Here is a 25,440-nt window from a genome sequence, read left to right on the forward strand (position 1 = left end):
GGAAAATCGTGTGTCGGCAAATAAGAGCGGAAGATGATGCATGAGGAGGGCTCGCGATTCGTTCTCCCTTTTTCTCTCTTTCTTTTTCTATTTCCCTTCGAGAGAATCCGTGCGAGGTCCGTCCTCCCGCCGGCTATCTATCTACCACCGCCGTCACTTTCCCCGAGTAATTCCGCCGCGTAAGCATAAAGCATAAAAGCTTCGTCGTGGCTGACAAAAGCGGCGACGGGTCAGCTGCGAACGACGCGACACCCCAAACTTCGCGACCGCCTTTAACCGATTCCGTCGCTCCCTCCTCGCTGCTCTTCGAGCGCGGATCCTCTTCACCTACGTTTGGCAATTAAGGGGAGATTTATGCCTCTCCTTTCTCCAGTGCGTCTGGGCGCAAAGTGCACGCAAGCCTACCGCTCTGTGTGTGTATGTGTGTGTGCATCAGTGCCCTTTGCTTTTCAACACCGGCCGGCTCAGAAACGCGGTCAGGTCTCACGAAGCGCAAAGGGAATTCGCGAGGATGCACGTTGCGATCGAAGCGCGACCACTTCGTTACATATGCGAATCCCATAGGCGTCAAGTAAAAATTCAATTCTGTCCCCGTCGCGTCCGCTCTAATTGGAACGGATATGAGGAGTCCGTAGAAATCGGATTTTTATTACGGGGCTTTATCGAGTTTTCGTCCTCATGCCTTCGACCGTTGTTTTCACGGCGAACTCTCCCATATTTTCTCTCTCTCTCTCCCTTTACCCTCTCTTTATCTATCTATCTATATATATATCTCTCCCGCTTTGTGCAATGCCCCTCGGGAAAACGGAAGAGGCACGGCGCCCTCCAATAGGCGCGACGTGTTTCTCGGTGGCATCGAGAGAAGCGAAGCCACCGTCGCTCGCGAAGATCGGCCCATTGACGTCGCCCTTTTCCTCCGGATGCCCAGAACACCGTGTTTCGAGCAGATATATAGCGACGTTTCCGCCCTTTCTCGTTCGTGAGAGCGAGGAACCGCTGATCCTGTGGGATTGAAATTCGCCGGCGGAACGCACGTTCCCTCTCGCGAGCGCCGAGCGAGCATACGCTCGAGGGTAGGAAACGAAGACGGTATGCTTGCTTAAGAACTAGGTAGATTGAGAGAGAGAGAGAGAGAGAGATTTGTACCACGAAGTCAGAAATTGCCGCTGGATATCGAGAGGGCGAAATGAAAGGAGCGAGCGAGCGAGAGGAAGAGAGAGAGAGAAACCTGGGGGAGGAGAAAGGAGGGTAGAAAGTGGCGAGAACGAGGGAGAGGCATGACCGGCAGCTAATATGCACTTACATCCAACATCCTCCGAGGGAACCCGGTTCAATTATCGATGTGCTAATGTATTACTCTTATACCGACTCCGCCGTTCCTATTTAGACGATCCCGCATGGCTGCCCAGATTTGTCCGGATGCGCCCGCGCGAGAATCTATTGGCGAACCGGGAAATTATTAGGCCGGAAAAGCTTAATACGCGAGGAAAATCGCGAATCGGCTTTTCGCCGGATTTATTATATCAGCCAATACGCAATGTAGATCTCGGTGCAGAGCGTCTCTCACTGATTTTCGCCGCGCGAGGAGGATTCGCAAGAAATCTCGCATGATCTTATTATCGCGAGCGATACACGTCAGACTTGGCCGGGAAATTCTAGTAGGTGGAAAAAATTCGTGGTAGGTTCACTTCACTAGTAAATGATAAACATATAGTAATTATTTTAACACAGCCATGTCGAAAGAGAAACCCATAAGGAGTATGAACGTACACTAAAAAAACCTATTTAGTTAACTCGAACAAAATTCTCGTACGTATATGGACAAACAAATGTTTTGGTTGTGAGAACCGAAAATTTGCTTCTCCGAACCAAACCTCTTTTACTTTTGTTCCGGAGGACCAAACTTTTTGTTCAGAGAACCAAACTTCGGTTCTCACACAACCGAAACATTTGTTTGCCCGCAAGATTTTTGCTTGATTCGACTAAATAGGTTTCTCAGTGTATGATCGCGTACTTTTCATTTATATTTTATGCACAAATTTTTGCGCACAGGATCTCAACCAGGATTATAGGGCACCTCGTGCTGCTCGAGGAATTAGAATATCGCGATAAAAAAGTTTCCTATTTACTTTACCGTTTTTAATAAAAGAGACCAATTTTTGCTGAAAATTTTTTCCCGGAATATATCCGTTTTTACCACTGGCGTGAACTTTATCTGAAAAATCTGAAATTTTACTAACCCTGATGCACGTGTGTGCGTCCTAAATCGAAATGTTGCGCGCGCTGCGCGTCCGTCCGTCGGAAATTACTCGAGAGAAATTCAACGATGATTCATTGTGCACATCTCGCCCACGCGAGATTCGAAGCGAAGATGCTTGTCGTCGCGGCTCGCGTTATCCGTTGACTAATGTATCGTTTTTATTCACCGTCGTAGGGATGAATGGACGCGTCGATTTCCCATTAACCGCGACGCTTTATTGATTAAAGCTGAATACCTCGGCGAGGCGAGCCGCGCGCGCGCGCGCGGCTTGTTGTTTTCGCCGCTGATTGCCGCGCTACGACCGCAATGCATTCAATCGCGCCAACTCGATCCGGATTCAGGAGCTTACCGGCTTGCACGCGTAGCCGATTGTTGCGAGAAAAATAAATGAGATATTCGAATTGCTTCCGTTTTTTTTTAACGGCAAAAATTCCCGCTCACATCGACGGCGTAGTAAGCAGAACGAGGAAGCGGTAACGGGGGGTTGAGGGGGAGGAGAAAAAGAGATTAGGGGGATCGTTTTCATCGCGAATAAATCCGCGTTCCGAACGACGAAACTGGCGAAACACCCCCCTCGTGAGTTTCGAGTGTCCTCGCCTTCCATTACTCGCCATTGTTTCGCGCGGGACCATTGTCCTTTGGTCGCCACGTTTCCAGTCCGGCACGCGACTCGTGTAATCCTGTTTCTCGGCACGGACAATCAGAAATTATATTGTGCCGCGCGAATAATGGGCCGCGACTTACCGCGCGATACGCTTGTTATGCGCCGATGTACAACCGAACGACATTGTCGGACATCTCGACTTGATTTTACACACACACACACACACACATGTACGTATCTATTCATATATATAATGCGAAAGTGCGCTATTGCATTTTAACGCGATACAGTATCGCGTATGTGCCTCCCTCCCCTTTCTCTCTCTCTCTCTCTCTCTCTCCCTATTTCTCCGTCTGCCGTGAGGACTTGCATTTTCGATGCAACAGGCGCGGGGCATACACGCGCGTGCAACAATACACCTTCATTATCGAGCATACATTTCCATCGACAACGTAACGATCGTGATTACGTCAACTATATCCGAATCTATCGGAACTCGGTTCTCGATCGAAAGACAACGACGACGGCGGCAGCGGCGGAGTCGCTCGAGCGAAGTTTGCCGAGCAAACGACGTTCCGAGACGTAATTTAGGTTGACTTCATCGCGCTCTTGTTGAACCACGCGATTAAAGATTCGACAGAGGTAAAATTGTCGACGACCGCGACAGTGACATTCTCTCTCTCTCTCTCTCTCTCTTTCTCTCATTCTATCGTGTCTCGTCGCAAGACGAATTGACACGCGAGTGCCCGGCGTGTTCGATCGGTCGATTGAATTCCGTCGCGCGATTGGACGCGCATTCTAGCGGACGGCACCGCGGATATAAACGTTGGAAAATATCACACACCGCGCTTTTCACGGTTTTACCGCGCGTGTTTCATCGCGCCGGCGAGAAATTGTGAACCTGCGCCGGCCTTTAATATATTTAAGGCGCGTCTCCCCGCCGTCAGAGCTTAATAGGGTGGACGAGGGACGGTAAGCCGCATAATATGGAACAGTCGATGGAATGCGACGGGGATCGCGAGGCACAGCGGAAGCTGATCTAGGGCGGATTAAGTGGGTCATGGTACGGCGGAAGGATCGACCATGGCGGCACGGCGCGTTCCTCGTCGTTGGATTTTGTTGATATATTCCGTGAGCGCGGGAACAACGATCATCCTCTCCTAGCGCGAGGTGTTTCCGCGGCGCGCGAAAGGTCGCCGCCGGGTTCAAACCGCCCCCCCCCCTCGCACTCGTCGGTATTTTCCCGGACGTCGTTGGAGCGGACGACTCGCGCAAAAAATGGACGGGAAAACACGAGTGCGAGTCGACAGCTGCGTCGGTGTTGATTGTGCATTTGCAATTTTTATTCTCGATTATCGCCGGGGGAAATTCATCCTCCCTCACTGTCACTCGTCGTTGCACCGCGGTCAGGACGACGATATTTCCGGCGGGCGCGTCAGCCGAAGGCGGCTTAATGACGTTATAATGTTCCGCGGCGTCTCTAACTTTTAATGGTAATTCGCCAGTTCGCGAATGATCGCCGCGCGAAATTAGCTGGAACCGCCGCGTCATTAATATTGCAGGATCGTGGGGGAGGTGGGAGGGGGCGTGGCAATCTAGGTCGGATCTTCGGGAAGGAAACTGGAAGCGGGAAGTTTTCGTTCGCGAACGATTTATCTTTACGGCCCGCGTCTCTCCGACGTGAGAAAATGCGACGGCACGGCGACCATTTTCTTCCCTCCCCGCGCTGATTACCAGCTTCCGTTCGTGCTCTTCGATGAAAGTCACCGAAATCCGACGTACTTTTTCCACGATCGTATTTGGCGGTCTGGGCGCGGGGAAGCGCGAATTCCGGGGGGAGAGGGGCGCTTGATAAAGCACCCGCGTCGCGTGGGTAACGAGTGACTCGAGTGCATGCGAGGCGGGACACGCGAAATAAAATTCAAATCTGTACAGAGCGCGAGTTCGTTACGGCTCGCGCGATTCGAGTGAGCCGCGATAATGCGGAACCTGGCGCGAAAATCACGCGAAAACTCGCACGCGAAGTTCGCGGATTCAATCGAGACGTAATTCAATCTGCGCCGCAAACATTTCGACTTCGGAGAGGCGCTGCGAATTTTCCGACCATGTCCTCTCTGCCGGGGAATAAAAAATGAATAAGGACCCGACTAAAAATTTATCCCGTAATCCAGCTCGGGTTGACCTTAACTGGTTATCGGGGTCCATTTAAGGTTATATTCTCTCGGGTCCGAGGAAGCTATGCAACTCCGCGTGGTAATCAGGACCTTAATCAGGATTCATTATAACGTCCCTCATCAAGTTATACTATTGAATCCTTATCACGTTTTACCTCGGGTAATGAAGAGGATTATGATTAGATTACTTATAAAGAGCAGGGAAAGTGTTAAACTAGTGAAAAATGCCTACAAAATATAAATTGATGAATAAATGTTTTCAGAATTGGACGATTCTCGACTGCAATAATGCGTAATATATACAGAAGCAAGCAAGTCACTTGCGTTATCAAAATAGTCTAATTCTAAAGTATTTGTTCTTCGATTACATATCAAAGTTACTCTAATGCCTCTAAGTCATGACAGGTAAAATAAATAAAATCCCGAAAAGGGCCTGATCACAACAAAACTTTATAAAATAATACATTAGAATAATCCATTAGTCTTAATATGTACCTAATCATTCTAACCTTACAAAAGTCTTTCTTATTCAATCTTCATCAGTATACAATTAGATTTATCATAGTAAGGATTATCTGGCGCTCACTTAGTTCGAACCTGGTGTAGTATATCTGACGACACGATTCCTAGTTAAGAATATCCGTATTCCCGTTGTTTCTCAAATTTTCGCCGATTTTCCCGTCTACGTAAAGTGCGATTCGAAGAACGACAGCGCGGAGAATTCCGCGTAAACACCCGGCCGTTTGTTGTCGACGGCAGGATGCGGAGGCTCGAAATTATTCGTCGCTCGTCGCGATAATCCGATTTGTTCTTGCCGCCATCTCGTCCATCTCGTCCCGCCTCGCTTTTACCGCTCTTGTCTGTTTTTGCGACACCATCGAGAGCGTTTCCGTATGATCGACCCGCTGTACTAGGCCGGCAAGCGGTTGACGAGCGCGGAGGAGCGATTGAATTCCAGTCGACGAATTTGCGCCGTCGGACGCTCGATGCATAAATGGAATATCCAATAGATCGGCGGAAAGACGCACTCCCTAACTAGGTTTCCCCTTTCAACTTGGCTGGAATAGAAATTTCGGTTGTACGTTAACTCAGAAGATTCCGCCGGACTTGCAGGACCGATGGAATATCTCCTGATACAAACTTATCCTGCTTTGAAACTATATAAATGAATGCTACTTACTGTTTTCCTAGCGTTTCTCTGTTGAATTTCGGAAACGTTGTCATGAAACATCTCTTTAATAGTCTCATCTTTTCATTACACTATGAGCTTTTTGCCAAACGGCAAATACGGACTACACGACGTGCACAGAGAAGATTTCTTAGGATTTAATAAAAAAATCTTTAATTAAAATAAATCTGCATTCGGAATAGAGCAAACCAACGAATATTTAATTCAATAAACAGGATTATTTGGTTTCTCAAATAAATATCTTTACGTCAAATAACATATTTCTTTTATACATTCATCTAAACATTACAAGAGTTGTCATAAATAATAAATTATTTGAACGAAGTAACATTAGAAGTAACACTGTTAGAAAAATATTAAAGAATTTCTTTGCATCAATGGAACAATATTTAATATATAATGAAATAATATTTTTTTTACCGAAAATGAAATGTATCCTTTAAATAAAATACTGTTTTTTTGAACAAGATGTATATCTTCTATTGAACAAGATATATATCTTTCTCTTGCGTGGTCAATTTATTCTCTCAAAAATCGTACAGTTTGACCTGAACCTATCTGTTAAAAACTCATTTCATTTGTGTGACATTCGATCTGTATCCTTCTGATTCGCGTATCGCGTGAGAAGCGTCATTTTTGTAGAGGGGAGAAAGAAGTGACGCGGCAGACGTTTATACCGTTTCGGGGCTGTACTGTCCGGGAGCAGCGAGAGACATCGGCGATTAACTCCCGTGCGAACGGGGTACGACGGATCGATGTTCGTTGCAGGTGTCCTAATTCGGTGCAGCATTTGTCTTTGCAGTTTTTAGGCCAACGACTGGCCGCGCATAAATCAGACGTGTGATGCACAAACTCCATCGGGACAGTAAATACATCCCCTCTCTCTCATCTCAATCCCCTTCTCTATCCCCTTCGTTCGCGCGGCGCCGAAATACGCGTTTAATACCAATTCACGCGATCGTATATTTATACTCATATTTTTCGGAAACATGCTTGAATATATGCACGACTATATATATAACGGCGTGCGCGACATTCGTTATTCGCTCGCGCGTATTCGACGTACGCTAAATTACGGTAACGTACGTTGAGTCGATGAGCAATTTGGCGTAACGGATATTCCGCGAAACGCCGCTCACGCGAACCGGCCCGCACGCTCCATAATCGCGTCCATAATTTCGATCGGAAATGGAAATTAACATCCTGAGAGCTTCGAGAGCCGTCCGGGCGAAGCGAGGCGAATTCGTCACGCTGCGTCACGATGTGACGCACGCGTGCGCGCGCGCACGCACGTTAAGTTACCGAAATGAAGACCGCGGTATACCCGGGCCGCTGAAAACACCGTCAATTAATGCCTCATTAATTTAATAGCGCGTGAGCGAGCGGCAAGGCTCGTTCATTCGCTCGCGTTCCGCGTTATTTATCACCTCACCGGGGGGACTTTGTGTGCGCGTCTGTGTGCGTATGCGCGTGTTTGTTCGCGAGAAATGCGAATGCAGGCGCGATTCAATTGCGTTATTCCGAAGTGCGAGCGACAGGGAGTTGTAATTTTTCTTAACAGCGCCGTTCTGACGCGAAATTGAAATCGTGTCGAGCTTTCGTGCGCTCGTCGACGAGCGGGAGGAAGAAATGGCGGTGGAAGGGGAGGAATAGGGAAAGAAGAGAGCAGAGGACGAAGAAGAAGCGAACCTCCCGCGCGCGCATCTTTCTCCGGCTCCTCGTCGACAGTTGAGTTTTCTTCTACCGCAGAATACAAATTGATCGTTCTTAGTCGCGTAGGCGACCCCGTCCCTCTTATTGCGGTCACGTGCCGGGCACTTTTACTATTTTTGCGCGTAGGAGATGCGCTCCCGATATCCTCCTGATGCTCCTCTTTCTCTTTCTTTCTCTCCTTTGTCCCTTTTTTATGTACAGTTTGTCCCAGGAGGAAAGGTCGATACTTCGACAGACAACGGCATCAATCATAATGAATAAGAAAGGTCCCTTCGTGCAAATGTTCCGCGCAAGGCACACGCTGCGAAGATGTCCATCGAGAATTCTCTCGTCGACTGCTCCTCCGAACGTCGGAGAAACAATAAACACGTCTTCGCTCGTCTGTTCGGTGCAATATAATCTTTTTCTCTCTCTCTCTCTCTCTCTCTCTCTCTCTCTGTGATTATGTCTAAATTTAACCTTCCTACGTTGGAACCTCGCGGACAAGTAGCTGACGCTGCCTTCCTCTATAACATAACAGCTGGCAGTCTTAATTGTCCTGCGCTATTATCGCTCTAATTAATTTTAAGGAGGCTCGCTCACTAAATGCCGTATTTCCAGTGGTGTATCAATTTCATAATTTATATTTCATAATTTATAATAAATTTACTAATTACCAAGCAAAATTACGTTTCTACACATTTATTTCATTATCTAAATAATAAATGTTGGGGGGTTAATGAATAAATAAATAAACAAATATCCGAACGCGTACCGATGTCGAGACAATGCGACGATGCCACACGGTAATTCGCGACACACCAGCGCGATGTATTTCTCATTTTTTATTAGCGTCTCGCGACACGCGTACACACGCGGCTGGACTCGAGTTCCCGGACTGTGCATAAACGAGTGAATGTATCGCGAGTATCGAGCAGCTCTTGACTTCTCTGTCTCATGAACGATCGACGACAAATATGACTGGTTGAAGTATCGACCCCCTCCGCAGTGAGCGTCCCCCGCGTATACGGCGGATATATTCGTTGGCACGAATCGAGAGAGCGCGAGTCCAGGATTCAAAGGAGGCCGGAGACCATTAATCTCTCCCACTGTCTTCTTTTTCGCCGTCGCCGCCGTCCCGATGCGCTCCCTGTGCATCTCGCATGCTGCTCACGACTCGCTATGATTTTTTATGCAGCTCGCGCGGCCATCCCTCTCGCCACCGTCCAATTAACTGGCGCGGCATGAAAATTAAATAGAGGCGCATACGCGTATTAAGGAACGTCGTAGCGTTTCACGCCGCGTGTCGTAAAAGGGAAGCGACTGTCGGCGGAGGAATCGCCGTGGTATGAAAGAACCGTCGAGAGAGAGAGAGAGAGAGAGAGATGGGGTGGGGTGGTGTCAGTTCGGAAAAAATTACCGGTTAAGGGTCGAGGAAAATAACTAAGAGCGGCGGCTTATTCCCAGCCGCCCCCGTCAACTTTCGTTGACGTAAGCAAGCAATCTTTACTGCTTCTTGATACGCGCATACATACGTCGTTCGATCGTCCTCAAGATCGTCCTTAGAATTTCGCGCCCCGTCCTCACGGACGACTGTGAGTCTTCGTGGAATGAGAAATCGTTGGATTACACACACGCGAACCTCGTCGACTCGGCCCGAGGATATAACTCTCTCTCTCTCTCTCTCTCTCTCTTCCATCACGATACCATAAACTTTACGTCTCGCCGTTACGGCGGACGAGACTTGTTCCCGTTCCGTTAATAAATATCGCTTCGCCCGACGTCGCTCACTCGCTCGCTCGTTATTATCGCGACGATACGACGATATGACGCTGGTACACGGATACGAGAGAGGCGAGGGGGGAAAGAGAAAGAAAGAGAGACGCGGGGAGGCCTCTTGGAGTTTACTCCAATTAGAAACGATACGATGCGAGTTCGCCGACGAGTATCATCGGTCGTCACGCGAAAGCCACGATACTCCGTTTCGACCTCCTTCGCGCAGGAATGAGCCACGATGAGTCGGGATATATCCGTGACCGCGAAAAAATCAAGCCTCGCGTATCTCTCGCGAGGGGTGTTCCGTAACTCGGGTCGATTCGTTTCTCCCCTGTACCAGGACACGCGAACTCCGCCGACACGTTGACACGAAAAACAAGCGGGCGACAGCCGACGCACGCAGCCCTTCTCCCGTTGTCTGCCCCGTTCTCTGTCAGCGTTCTCCACCCTCTCGATGTTCCTCTCTCTCTCTCTCTTCACCCTCTCCTGATCCCGGCCAAAGCCAGTTAACGGAGGTCAAAGGTATCTCGGCTTAATTTATGCCCATACAGAAACTCCGTAATCCTGTCGGCTACGTGTACGATACATATTCATGGCTACCTGGCGAGGCTTTGCGCGAGCGGAGAAAGCCATGGCGTGGCACCCTTTGGTAAATCGCAAGTATTCGTGTTGGTTTAGCGTCCGGTTATGTTTACCGTGCGACCGAGCCCAGCTGTTCTCCTCCGTCGGCCGTCCGCGATTGAGAACGTCGATAATTTAATAGGTCTTGCTGTAACAATACGCGGCTGTACGCTCGGTTTACAAAAAAAAGTAAACGTGAGGGGCGAACTAATCCCCCGGCCGATACGGTTATCGGGAATCTTCATTAGTCCATACCAGCTCGCATGACGCGGAGTCGCGCATCCGCAACGCGACGCCGTAGCACCGGAAGCGCTGTGTGCGGTCTGAACGAAAGTTCCCCGCGAACTTTGACTTTCTCGCCGTGGCAGCGTGTCGGATTCGCGGTCGCGATCGGGAAAGGGCAGAGTTGCGAAGGGATACGGCGAGGGGGGGAATTCATCGGGCAGGTCGCTCGACCCGAGCTCGATTATTTAACGGTTTAATCTCAGGCTCGAACGAACAGTCGGCGAGCGCAAAATTCCCCGCTGAACATCGTTTGCCCTCCTTTCCCTGCGGCGGGAAATCTTCGCTCTTCGTCGAGCGGTGTCTAGTCAGCGGAGCGCGCGGTACTTGGACGTGCAGCCTCTTCGACACGGCACTTCGACGCTTCACCTCTCGACGCTTCTTGCGCACAGCGCGACTTGCATTATCAGCGAACTGATGCATGCAAGAAGAGTTTACGGGTCGCGGCGGTGGAAAAACCACTTGCCGCCGGGCGTCGCAAAATCGACGTCACGCGACTACGACGCGAGCAGCCTCTACTTTCGGCTCCCGTCCGTCGAACTTCGACGACGAACATTGTTGGCTGCCACCGTGGTCGCCCGGTCGTTCGAGCATACGTAGGTGAATAGATAAATGGTCCCGGAAGTAGGTCTGGCATGTTTCCACGCGGCATTAACCCAATTTACACGCGCGCGCACGACTCTTCAAGAGCGCGACGAAGACGCGACTGTCCGTTCGCGCCAGCTCCATCACCTCCCGCAGGATTGGTAAATCCGAGCTGTCGATAAACCGAGACCGTCCGTCCCGATACATACATACCGGCACGCCGGGAAAAAGGCGCGTCCTCTCGCAATCGCCGCACGTCCACCCGTTGAGAGCGTCCTTCGTCCTGCGGAATGGCCGAAGGAATCAGAAACGAGCCCGGCCGTCACGTCGTCGCGGCGACGGCTATCTCTCTGCTCTCTCGATCGGACGATTGCGGACGGTAGCATTGGACCGACCAGGGCTGCGACGACAGGGAGGGTGGGGGGAGATGGACGGGCAGAACGGACAGATCGCGATATCGTCGAGGTCAGGAATGGAGGCGAAGTCGATAACACGGCCAGATACCCAGGAGGCACCTGAAAGTGCCGCGAAATACCTCGTTTTCTCCTGGGAATAGCCTCGACCAGGTCTCCTTTCTCTCTTTCTCTCTCTTCCTCTTGCCCTTTTCCCTCTTTCCCGTTCTCCTCCATCTCCTTTTCTACTCGGTTTTCCCTCGTCTTCGCGAAACTTCCTGTTTGCCGCAAGACGAAATGTGCTGAATATAACGCGGTGCGCTCGACCGCCGGATGAACTCTCGACCGAATCGAGATTTAATCGGAAGCTCGATATCGCGACGAAGATCCGTCCTGTAAGCAAAGTAGCCTGAGTGCCGCTCTCATCGATGTGTGTGTGTGTGTGTGTGTGGATAGGTATGATGTTGAGAGTATGTTCCGACTTTAACGGAGATGATGATATTACGGCCGTTTTGACGAGGTAGCGGACGAGGCTTCCGCTTTAATTCTCAAAGCTTGTAAATGTATTTTCTTAATTGCCGGTTGGAAATGAAAGATGATCTAAATACCGTGAGGACGTCTCGCTATTTTAGTGTCTCACGCGTTCCTCATGCTCTCTTTTGCAACGCGCAAGCGAGTTTCATTCCTATTCGGGACGGAGCTTTTGTTCCCGCTTCATATTCATACACGGTCACAATATAGTCGGATGTATAAAGATTATAATAATATTTCCTCAATTACATCGTCCCGCATAATCGGAAATCTAAAATTTCTCACTCTCATCTATTTATTTGTCAATTTATCTATTTATTAAATTTATTTTTTATCGTTCCCGCTACACTGTAGTATATAGTTAAAAAATTTCGGAAACGGACCGTTTTTTTCTCCCAATTTTTCTGCAGATTTTTCGGTATTTTTATCTTTTTCACTGAAGAAAAAAAGAGAAATATCGCAGAATTTTATCGAACACACGGGAATTTTTCCAAACCAAATTTTTGTATCTTTAACTAATGAAACTCTACTGCGATGTATATCGGCATGTATCATTTAAGTGCGCGGGGAACGCGTCGACTCGCAAAATCGCTCACGGACAATGATAACGAAGCGTTATTACACGAAGCGGAATATTGCATACTGCATTTCACCGCGGAAAGTAATTTGATCGTATCGCTTTAGCAAGCAGAGGTAGAGAGAGAGAGAGGGAGAGAGGAGGCCGACGGGTGGTGAGCAGGGCGGCGAATAAAAGCAGGGAGGGGAATGTTAATCGCCGTTGTATAATACCCGCAACTTCGGCCACAACTTGGCCGGTCGGTTTCGCTTTGTATCGGCTAATAATACGGTGACGTTGCTTTTATTAGCTCGTCGATCGGGGAGCGTTAATGCGCGCGTTAATTGATACACCGTGCGCTTATGACATATGACGACCGATGAGACCGAATGCGAGTACGGCAGCGGCCGTCGAAAAAGCCGATCGCCCACGTAGGGGCGGATAGTGGCTGCTTGCGGGAGATGCTCTCGGAGGGTGTGACGGGGGAGAAACGCGATCGGCACTTAACGGATCGATCGTTGTAGCGAGCCGTCGTAAACCCGTCGTTTCGGCAAAAAACTTTATTCACGACTCGCGCGGCCGTTCGGTGCTTCTTGCCGCTGCGCGCGCGCTGTTTTAAGCTCCTCTCGCGCCCGGCATCCCCGGCGCCAGCCCGTAAACCCGAGGGTGCTCGTTTCGTGCTTTTACGCGGAGCCGCGCGTGTTTTACGTTCGCCGATCTCGCCGGCGTTTTTGCGGAATTGGTTCCGCGGCGAGTTCCGTCGAGTCTCGCGGCTTATATAATTGCGTGTAGCTCGCGGCCGTAAAATTGCGCGGCGACTCGCCGCCGATGTCCCAAGACACTCGTCGACGCTCCACGGGAAATTGCGGAGTAACGAGGGAAATTGCGAATTGTAGCCGCACGTTTTCGCGCTCGAAGTGGGCGTGACTTTTGAAGCGCGCTGAATACGCCAAGTGCCTTGATCGGGTTGCCGAATGAAATTTTTGCCGGCGCGCGTCAAGTACGTTTTCGCCGCGCTAAACGCAATATCCGCGGCCAGTTCGCGTTTTCACAGCTTAATTAAAAACTCCGAGTAAACTCGCGCTTGAATGTTAAATAACTCGTTAATAAAATCACGGAATTATTAAATCCCCTTGCGCGCGCGCGCGCGAGCCCGACGACCGGGGCGAATGTTAATCGCTCAAAGTCTCGCGGTCCATCTTTTAATTAAATCCAATTTTTGCTCTCGTCCAGCCCGTGTGTGCGCGCGCGGCCATGCTGTCCTCGCCGCGAACGACATGCAGCCGCGTACTCGCGATAATCCCCTGTAACGAGAGAATCGGGAGAACAGAGGAAAGAAGAAAGGAGAGAAAGCAGAGGAGGGAGAATTCGCGGCCCATCGGGACTTCCTTGATTAAGTCGCGCGAGCGCCGGGGGCCTGAAGTTAACTCGTTTCCTCGCGGGGCAATCTATGAGGCCGTCGCGAAGTCGATTCGAAGCGCACAAGCGGAAGCAAGTCGAAGGGATAACGGATGTCTTCAAATATACCGGGTGACATTAATCGGCCATATCCTTCCGCTCGAGAAATCTCGGACGGAACGGCGCTATTCTTCGCCCGTTGGATCGTAATTCCGGGGAGTGTTGGGGGCAATTAAAAGGCGTTCACTAATTGCTAATTGCTCCGTCGCGACGACGACATGCGGTGCTCGCTTCTGAATTATATACACGTCGGATCTGCATACGAGGTACGAAGAATGCACCGGACGAATTCGTGGGCGGGCGAGCGAGCGAGCGAGCGTGCGTAACGGTAAATTGCGCCGCGCTAATTAAAGCCCAACTTAACGAGAGACTCGCGCAAATTGCGACAATCACGCGACGCGAATTAATCTCGCGTCTCGAAGTTCGCGGTTGCGTCAATCGTGCCGGCGTTCCCTTCGTGACGACGTCGCTCCGGTTCATTGCCGCGATGAAACTCGACGCGTTAAACCCCGGGTAGAAATTAATCGGGGACGTGCCCCGAGTCTGTAAACACAGTAAACGATTTCGCGTTACGAAACGCGTTCGCTCGAATTTTCGTGTTGCTTTAACAAGGTGAATATATTAATATATTTGTGTACTTTTTCATGTATTCCACATGTTAAAGTAACACAGAAATTTCTATGGACCGTTTTTAACACGAAAGTTTTTTTACCATGCAGTGACTTTAAGTAGGCATGTCCCGAAATAGACCTGCCTAAAGTCATCTGTGATTTTTTTTATAAATTAGCAGCATAACAAGATACGGTCTAGTTAGACGTGCCAAAATAGGACCCAGTTAGATAGAGTCTAGTTCGATTTACAAATTTGGCTTTGATTTGTACAGCGTTACACTTTGTGTAGAGTTTAAGTAGACTTGTCTTTACAGAACTTAGATATAAGTAGGAAAAAATTATATAAAACTTTTCCAATCCCCGTTTTCAATTTCTACCCGGGACCATATACAGTCTGCTCGGTCCATCGGTGGAACTCTGTAATTTCTATTTACGAGTGTTTGCCCCCCCTCCACCCATGATGAAATTCAGCAGGGAAACGTTGCGTTTATCTCCATTTTTTCCGACGAACCGTCGCCCCTTGTTATATATTAGAAAACGATAAACGCGCGCACGTGCGTGACTCCGGATGTGGCAACTCGCTCGAGACCGCGTTTCCCATTTTATTTATCGTGTTACCCTCCGCGAATGCGCGTTTCCCTCGGCACTTGACGCGCCTAAAATTTTATTTCACGCCGGCGGCAGTCGTTGTGTAATAAAGGTTTAACGACGCCTCGTTCTCCGCCGCAATTTACCTGGCGGCCGGCCAATCTCCCATTTTTACTGCTTTCGTTCTCGCTCTCCTGTGTATCTCCAACTACTCTCTTTCTTTCTCCATTTCTCTATAATCTTTTATATCTGTCGGTCGTACACATACACATTCGCACACACAAATACATGGGAAAAAACTTTTCCGACAAGTGATTTCCAGAATCGTCGAAATTATCGCGAGTGTAATCGGGCGAGAAACTAGTTTGCGCCGCGCCACGTGCAAGAAAATCTTAACGTGAGCAGAAACAAAGGAGGAAAAGAGCCAAGATAGACCGGATTACGCGGCCTCTCCTCCGCGTGTTTCGCTCGAAGCCCGCCGATAAATCAAACCCGTATCACACATTCAACGTATCACACGCAACGCATAACTGGTCGAGCGGTCTCGCAGATCGAACTTCAAGATACGAAGTCGTTTACGTTTGCCCCCCCCAGTCCGCAAAATTCATTCCCGAGAAGACGGCGGATACCATCTCGCATGACTCTCTCTCTTTTTCTCTCGATCTCGCCAATCCAATCCTTTCTTCAGGACGCGAAATCAATCGCAAATCGGCCGCAACTCTCTCGGCGCACGCGCTCGATTATACCGACCGATTCCCCGACGAGGAAAAATTCAAGGAACTCGTGCTTTCCGGCAAGAGAGCGGCAGCTTAACGAATCGCACGACATTCGTTATTTTTAGCGACGGCGAGCGCGTAAGAAGTTCCATCCCCGCGAACGGAAAATCCTGCGGACTTTGCGATGAAAGAGGCTCGCGGGAGATTTTATATATCCGTAGCTGCGAGCTTTTCCGATTTATGGGGCTGGAAAAAACGGTCGAAAGATGCTTTTGTGAGAGTGGAGTTGGCGCAGGGGGGACGAGAGGGATACGTTAAGCTATAGATCTTGGCAGTCGCGGATTACAGGCACTGTTCTGCCCCACGTTCCGCGTGTGTACACACATATACACGCCCGCGTGCCGCTCATTCGGGCCGCGTGCCCGACTATTTACGGACATTACCACTGCGGGACTGTTCTTTACCATATCAATGGGAATATCTCTCTGGCCGAAACTTTTTCCGCGCGGGTATTCGCTAATGCTGAGAAAGAGAGCGTGAGAAAGGGACAGAGGACGAAGGGTGGTCCTCGGATATCGCGGATCATAAGGAAAGAGAAGTTTCCTCGAGTGGTCGTTAGCGGAGGAAGAGAATTAGAAGTTGTATTTTGCGCGGGGGAGGACGCGAAGTTAAAAAAAATATATATCGGCCGAACGTCGAGATATAAGAAAGCTCGCTGAAGCAGATAATTACAGACTCGTTTCTTCTTGTTTGGCTAAAGAAGTCGTTTATGTCGGGTATTACTTCTCCTCTTCTCTCTTTTTCTCTCTCTCTCGTCCGACTAATTACCGGGTTCACCAATGCGTGGGTCGTCTGTATCTACTGCAGTACACCGTTATACTAGAGAAAGTATCTTTTACAGTGATAAACTTACTTATTAATTATCATAATTTATTTAGATATATTTAGGTTAAACAGTAAAACCAGCTATACAGCTGATGCCGCGCATTTTGGTCGTTCTCAACATAGTATCCTCAGTACTTTTAGATTTTGTAATCATTAGCGTCCTTTTAAGAAATTATTATTATTATTATTATTAAATTTAATATCGTTGTCAAGTCATAGCCAAAATTTTGATAAATAACTACTCAATATTCATAAAATGAAACATCGTTGTTTTCGCTTTAATTTCGTGCTAATTTGGCGCGCATATTTTACCCCTCGGTGCGCTCGTAAAAATGAAACAGCGGTGGTTTAAGTTTAATTTGGCCTAATTGAGCGTGTACATTCACCTCTGGAGCCATGGTTCTCGCGCAACACCGGCCACGCGTACGAGTAGTCGTGAGAAAAAAAAAAGCGAAAGTAAATCTCCATATTGAATCGCCCGGCAGAGACCGGCCGGAAATTCAGACGGCCTTTATTATGGCCAGGGGTTTGCCCGCTGTAAATCGCGATGAGCATTGCTTTGACCGCAAGGGCGAGTTCACGAGTTCCAGGTCGTTGCATTCAGATGCGGTTAAACTTGGTAGTGCTCGGGTCGAGTCTCGCGCCAGTTCCGTGTAAACGACCCTGATCGTTGGATCCCGTCCGCATGCGCGCGAGGAATACGCCTGGTACCACGCCGCAAGAAAATCGCTCTTTTATCTTCGCCCGCCGATCTTGAGCAATTATTTGAGCGAAATCAGATTTTTGCGTGATTTCCCCGAGGAATCTCCTTCTCTCTCGCTCTCTTCCTCCTTCCCTTCGTTCTTCTCCCGACTAGAAATTTATCTTTGATTTGATCAGGTTCTAATCAGGTTGACCTGAATTGTTTATCCAGGTCCGCCTAATCAGTCATGTAACATAAAATAGCAGTCAGGGCCTTATTAGGAATTGATCGCCAGGTCCAGGCAACTTTTCTCGCGAGACTCGCGATTTTCCGTTTCCGGTTCGAACTGTCGCAAATCGAACGGCCACAATCGGAGGTTAACGAAACGCCTCCCTTTGCCCGCTTCGTACATCATCGATCAAACTAAACAGGCCTTTATCTTCCCACTCCTTCCTTCCGCGCCGTCTTATCTGATGCTATGAAGATGCCCTTTGCGCGTCTGATAACGGCCGTTAAATCGCGCTGCGACTAAGTGTCCGATCGTGACTGGAAAGGCGCGCGTGAGGGTGAATTTTTTACCTCAAGAACCGCCCCCCCCCCCNCGCCTTCTTCGGCGCTCAGCGCGTGCGATGGTGTTCGTGAATCTAGAGACGGTAGATGCGACCGATAGGAGCGTGAGGAACATACCAGCGGCGAATTTGCATTTTAAGCAAAGTCGTGGAGAATCCCATCGAAACTCCCACGAAGAATATCTAATGCGCCGCACGTGAAGTAACCGTACGGCTTATGACCGGGTAGAAAGACGTAAGTGGTCTCTCGCTAAATTTTAATCAATCCACTAAGTGCCGGGAGGGATATCGCGTGGGCTTAACATAAAAATCGCTACGCCTCGCGCCTCGAATACGCGGGGGTAGCGAGCAACAGCTTCTGAAAAATTATCATGACGTCAATCCTCCCTGTTTCTGATGTATGGTTTTTAAAGTTTCAGGAGAAACCCGTTTTTTTCCTATTTTTCCGCGGATTTCTTAGGTTTCTCGCCCGAGGGTACAAACATTCGTTTTGAAAAATTCACGTGTGTTCGGTTTAAACTCGTCACGTTTATTTATTTCGTGGGGAAGATAAGAAACCAAAAAAAGACCGCGGAGAAGTTGCAAAAAACCGGTATCTTCCGAAACTTGGTCCAAAGTCGAGTATCTGCGATTCTCTTCCTCTCTCTCTCTCTCTCTCTCTCTCTTTCCCTCTCTCGCTTGTTACTTTTTCCGACGAACCATTTCTCCGCGAACGCGCTGAATCGAAGTGTCCGCTGCAAAAATACCACCGTCACTGCGCCTTTACACGCCGTTCACTCGACGATCAAGAAGAGAACGTGTCCCGGGCAGGACGGCTCGGCCTTTTCGAGCTCCCGAAGGAAACGTGAACAGCGCGATGCTGTCCCGTCGGCCGGCCTTGGATCTCACGGCGACTGGATTTTAGGGGTGCTCGAGGGGTGTTTTCTTCGGTGGCGGTACACACCGTAGCGGGATAGGCTGTATGACTTGCACGCTCGGCTTGGATCCGACGCAAACCTCACGTGCCGCGTCGTACGTGAGGGATCTCCCGCTCGAAGAATCGGCGAATATCAGCGTCGCGTGCGCGGTATCTCGTCGCTAAAAGCGGAAGATTTCAATTTACCTCCTCTTTCCCTCGCAATTCCACCCGCGTTTCTCGCATCGAATGTCTCTACATTCGAGAAGTTGTCGATCGCCGGGAGAGATTTCTCTCCGGCCGCTTCCGTCTGCCGACGACGCGTACTCTTCATAAAGCGTAATACCACCTCCTCGTCTTACATAAGCGATACGGAGACGGATCACAATGCCTTCCTCTCTCTAGAGAGAGAGAGAGAGAGAGAGTGCAGTGAGCCTTCTATCAGAGATGGGAGCTTAGAATCTCGCGTGGGCGGTGCGAGCCGCGTGGGACGTATCTGTAACGCGTACGCGCGTGGGACGGCTTCATCCCTGGAATATCGGAACCTGATATCGCGAAGAGATCATGGCCTTTGCCTACGCTCGCCGCGTAATTAGATTAATTCGCAGCCGTGGCGCGGAATCAGCCGGCATGCTGATTTATAACGGGGAAACCGAACGCCTCGTATTCTCCGGAGGATTTCGCGAGATATGCATGTGTATATACGCGTGTGTGCGTGTATGCGTGATGCATTTAAGTTTCGAATTGAGAGGATGAGAAGGGGAGGAGGGGTCGAGTATATACGACGGAACTGAAAGAAATAGATGCTCTCTCCTCGTGTATCGGAACGAACAACTTCCTTGCGACTTCCTCGCGTCTCCACGGTGAACTCGCGCTCCCGGAGCGTATCGGCGAGAGCACATCGGTTGCATCGTGCGCGCAAGATGCTCACGTCGAGGTGATCATATTCTACGAGGGATTCGTTCGATGGCGTTTCGCCATGCGACCGCGCGTCCGCGATTACACTTTATCGCTCCCGTGAGTCGAAATTTCTTTCCCTCTCGAGCAGCGCGAAGTGCGACCGAAATATGCTGCAAATTACAAAGCCGACACTCGCTATGCCCTCCTGATAACACGCAGCTGGTATCAGAAGAGAGAGAGAGAGAGAGAGAGAAGGAGCGCGTGCTCGTGGAAAAGTTACAGAGAGCGGCTCCTGAATATATACGGCCGCGAAATAAGAATTGCAAAGGCAGGCGGACAGGAGGATCGGGCGTTGTAAATTTCAGCGCGGGAACAGCAGATAGCGGCGACCAGCACCGTCTTGCGGGAATTTGAAAGTTTCCTCGCATACTACCGCCGACTACGACAAGTTGTGCGCGCGTACCCCGACTGTTCCTCGATCAATATGATGCTGAACAATGTGCCCGTATATCACGGCGAATGCACGACCTCCTTACGCGGAATCGAAGCATCGACTTCGGGGCCCGAAACGCGAGCGTGACTTCGCGCATCCGCGGAGAGAGAAATAATATATCTCTACGGACGCGCGTATCTCGGCGTCCCAATGATTAACGGCGGCATTGTGTCTCGCGCATATTTACACGCGAGACTCGCGTCGTTTGTATATACAGGGTGTCCCAAACTATTGGGAATTTTGCAAAACGGTACATGGCTTTTCTGCTCGTTCGTTCCGCTTGCGTATTACGGGAACTGAGATTCGTTCAGGGCATTCTGTGTGATTATATATATCGTGAACCGTTTCGCCAAATATAGAAGCACCATCGCAATAATAATAATAACAATGATATCCGCGGGTTCCCCAAACGACACTCGTCGTCCCAGATTCCAAATAGAACTTCTACCTTCTGCAGAGAGCGCGAGCACATTAAGAAATGACAGCGAACTCCCGGGGATCCCTGACACGCGGATAACCACGTCGATATCTCGTTCTGTTTCAGAGATCAAAATGGAGCTCGAGGACCTGATGTCTGACATCAAGAAAACTGCTAACAAAGTCAGAGCCAAGTTAAAGGGTAAGTTCAATCGGGCGATTCGATAATGATAGCGAGATATGGCGCGACGCGCGCGCGCGACGATCGATCGATCGATTGATCGATCGACCGATCGTACGTCGCCGCCATGACAGAACGAATCTCTATTTCCCGCGCTCAGTGATAGAGCAGAACATCGAGACGGAGGAGCACACGAACAAATCGTCGGCGGATCTGAGGATACGCAAGACCCAGCATTCGACGTTGTCCAGGAAGTTCGTGGAGGTTATGACGGAGTACAATCGGACACAGACCGATTACAGGGAGCGGTGTAAGGGGAGAATACAACGACAGCTCGAGATCAGTGAGTATATGCGTCGCGATTGGACGCATTCAGCCTGAATGCCCGTTCGAGTGGAACAGCCCTTTTCCAATCTGTTCTTGCATCGAGTCCGCCCACCGCTTTCGGGACACACGCTCGTCAGCGTATTGCTCGCGTTCCCTTTTCGTCCGAGCGGAAGAAGTCGAGGAGAAAGCATACGGAATCGTTATCGTCATGCAGATTTCACTTCGTTCGCGCGTTGATGATTACGAAAACCGCAGCAAACAATATTAATATTGACAATATTCAAAATTCATTGTTCTCACTATTTCTGATAACTAAACCGCTCCCAGCTGTCTGAGCGCGCGGAAATTCTTGCTCCGTAAGTTTAAACAGCGCACTACGAGCGACAAGATGCAATAGACGATAATTACGATGAACGTTTATCGAAAGTCGAAGAGTCGACGTAAACGATTGCGACGACGGCTCGATGGCAACGTACCGATCGGACGGCGATTGAGCGTCCCCGTTGCGCGAGAGACGAAGGAGAATATTTTTGCTTCCAGCGGGGAAAGTGACCACTAATGAGGAACTGGAAGAGATGTTGGAGCAAGGCAATCCAGCCGTCTTCACGCAAGGGGTACATCCTTAATGATCATTCTCTCGCGTACGCTCCGAGGAGCGGTTCATAATCGGCCCTCCGCCTTTCTTACCGTCTAATTAATCTTACCGCTTGTCGCAGATCATCATGGAGACGCAACAAGCAAAACAGACCCTCGCGGACATCGAAGCGCGTCACAATGACATCATTAAGCTCGAAAACTCGATCAGGGAGCTCCACGACATGTTCATGGACATGGCCATGCTGGTCGAGAGTCAGGTAAGGCCCCGCAGCTTCATGTACCCCCTGAGACAAAAAATACTTTGCTCCTTTCAACGAACGACAACGGTATCCGGTATCTTTCCTTCCAAGGGGAGGACGTAGGAGTCTCCTTTGGTTCGCGAAATGTGAACAATATATTCGTAGAAAAGGAAAAGAAATTAATGTCCATGTTTTAGGAAGAGAGAACTTCACTGTGATTAACTCGAACGCGATTGATTTTACTTTGATACGTTTCGATTTATCGTCGATTCCAAATACGATCTTTTCACCGTTCGATACACGTTCGTTATCCACCGCCCCAGGCTTGCGATTTCGCCTGTTCACGCGCTGCAAATGCGTATAATGCAACGGTGATTTCGTTATTATGACGCGATATTAATACGTTATTATTTCGCGTGCGTATATACACGTGGACACGGCGCGAGAGCCTAATCGTAATAACTGCAATTAAACCCGCGTTACCGCAGAAATCGGATCAACTCTCATTGGGTTACAATCGCAAACACCCGGCTGTTAATCCTGCGGCAGTCGGTAACGAGCGTGACTTTTGCGCTGTCGCGCGAACGTAAATTCGCATGTGCATTTGACGAAGAGAAACGGAGAGGGAGAGAGAGAGAGAGAGAGAAAAAAAGGCGAAATGACGAAAAATATCTGCATGGATTTTCTCAGAATCTCTCGAGAAAAATCGCGGGTCAGATCGCGGCAGCGTCCTCTTCGCGATCGCATTCCTCGGGACGCAGATATATCTCGCGTTTCACGTTAACGCTAGTTGGGGAATTTAGCGGGCGAATAAAAACTTGATTCGCCCTCTCTTTTATTTATCGCCGTCGGGGAAAAATCGTCCGATTCGCGCGAGCCGAACTTCACCTCGACTGTGAAACGTAAAGACGTGGAAACGTCGTGGAGAATCGAGAAAATTCACTCGATTGATCTCACTCTCTCCCCCCTCTCTCTCACTCTCTTTCGCTTCAAATGCACGTTTCAATTTTCCTCCAGAACTATCGATTTGATTAACGATTGAGATGCTTTATTGGGAGATGCTTGAACGGCATCGTTCCTCGGCGATCGGCCGAACGTAAGCGGCCGATTCGCAATCAAGTCGTCCTCGTCGCCGAGTTAATTGACATGATAATTTGAAGGGTACTTTCGCTCCGCGGTCAATCTTACTTTTCCATTGATTACCCGGGATTGTTCTTACGTAATGATGAACGGAAACCAATTAGGAAGTGTAGCGCGACGCAGTGTAACATCCCACTAATCTGGTTTTCTTCATAATAATATCTCGGCCCACGTAACACGAGCGCGCGTTTGCTGTCCGCTAATCGAAGGGAAATTCTTCCGATGCGTGTGAAGTCTCAAGTTCGCTCTGTGGTGGAAGATCGTCTCTCGCGTAAAATCTCGCACATTTTTGTGACGAAGAAAATCTTCGGTCGTTAAACGTCGGAAAACTTGAGGCCTCAGCGCATTGCGCTTTTTCCTTTGCATGATAGTAATAATAATGATAATAATAATAATATTAATATTGATAACAACAACAACAACAATAATAATAATAATAATCTGTTTATGTCGCGGTACCGTTTACGCGAGCCAACTATCTCGTTTCGCACGACTAAGCAAAGTAATTACCGCAACGTTCATACCCCGTCGAAACGGTCTCTCTCTTTCTCTCTCGCGCGCGCTGTCTCTCGCGAAATCTCAACAATCTCGGATTATTAACTGAACTTTCGCGTAAAAGCTCCGTATTCGATGTTATGTGCCGGCTGAAAATATTGAATCGTATTACCTCGCTCCGCGCGGTTGTTGTTGCACGTTATAACAGGAGATTCCTGTCGCGAGTTATCTCTCACGATTAAATATACTCGGTGTAGTTTTCTCTCTTTTCTCGTAAATCGCTTGTGTTTTCGTAAACGTCCGCGTTGTTACTCTCCGCGTTGTTACTACCCCTACTACTCGCTGCTACTACGTCCACCGTTGACGGCTCCGCCGCGTTGTTTGTTTGTCGGCGGTCCATTACTTTCCTTGGTCGTTCGTTCGTTCGTCGATGTCGGCGCAACACGCCGGACGACGCACGGTGGCTTGAAAGTAAAAGTTTTTGGCCAAAACTCTGAATCTCAATGAAAATTATTAATTCTTGGTAAAAATGACTCTTACATACGGAAATTTTCTGAATTATTGGCAAGGAAACACTCTTCCATTGTAAAGTTACGTTTATTTCAAATCGCAAACCTAGTTATCACATTTCAGAAATAAGAGAAACTCAACAAAATCTGAAATTACTTCTTAGCAGGTTCTTTCAGCGTATCAAATATATACATATAAAAATCATAACTATATAGTAACCACCCCTATATTTAAAATAATGTAATATGTAGCACAATTTTGACTGTGTAACAAGATATCACTAAAGGTTGCCTTCGAACGAACGACAATTTTAGCATCGCATTTACCGACGAGTAATAAAAGAATAATAAGTGACAACAGTTTATAGTGATTTAATTATAAGGCATCATAAAATTACACTTATCAACTTGAGACGTGAAACTCGAGGAAATGAGTTTCGGCCAAGAAATATTTATCTTCGACTGCTGTGCGACGTAGCGCATGACACGATAAAAGCACAGCGACGTGATACGGGCCGTGGGACGGTCCGCGGTTGAACATATTCAGGCTGTTCCTCATTCTCGCGTACTAATCACGCTCTTCTCTCTCTTCCCCTGTGTGTTACGCTGCGTTGGATTCGCGCGCCTACCTTAGGGCGAGATGATAGATCGCATAGAGTACCACGTGGAACACGCGGTGGACTACGTGCAGACGGCCACGCAGGACACCAAAAAAGCACTCAAGTATCAAAGCAAAGCCCGACGGGTGAGTCCCCCCCAGATGTCACGCGCGAGACCATCGGCATTTCGCTCGCGTCTAATTGGTCACTCTTTTTTTTTCTCTCTCCTCTACTCCCCACCACACCTCCACTACAATACACCACACCATGCTCCCTGACCTCGTCCGAACACTCTCGTGATCTCCCCCTGTCACTTTGACTTTCTCACCGTCCGCTCCCGTTTTATCAAACTCCACCCCCCACCCGCGCTCTAATTTGCATTACTCGCTACTGATTACTCACCTCTGCTTTCGTCGATACCTGTATCTCGCTATTAATCGGTGTACAATTGCTCCACATTCGTCTATCCCTCCCCCC

General features: G+C 49.0%; 1 protein-coding gene across 9 annotated transcripts in view; it reads left to right on the plus strand.

Annotated features, from left to right (window-relative positions):
• Positions 1-25,440, plus strand: part of LOC106747528 (syntaxin-1A) — an 84,323-nt gene that overhangs the window by 41,011 nt on the left and 17,872 nt on the right. For 7 of the 9 annotated variants that reach the window (XM_014625130.1, XM_014625131.1, XM_014625132.1 and 4 more), the window contains 5 exons: positions 21,004-21,078; positions 21,218-21,400; positions 21,925-21,998; positions 22,101-22,238; positions 24,999-25,109. In XM_014625130.1, coding sequence (XP_014480616.1) covers positions 21,004-21,078; positions 21,218-21,400; positions 21,925-21,998; positions 22,101-22,238; positions 24,999-25,109 — 581 coding nt within the window. The remainder of the gene's footprint in view (positions 1-21,003; positions 21,079-21,217; positions 21,401-21,924; positions 21,999-22,100; positions 22,239-24,998; positions 25,110-25,440) is intronic. The other 2 variants (XM_014625133.1, XM_014625134.1) reach the window with 1 other exon arrangement.

Source organism: Dinoponera quadriceps, unplaced genomic scaffold (genome assembly GCF_001313825.1).
Source record: "Dinoponera quadriceps isolate SergipeBrazil2010 unplaced genomic scaffold, ASM131382v1 scaffold2159, whole genome shotgun sequence".
Classification (NCBI taxonomy): Eukaryota; Metazoa; Arthropoda; class Insecta; order Hymenoptera; family Formicidae; genus Dinoponera; species Dinoponera quadriceps.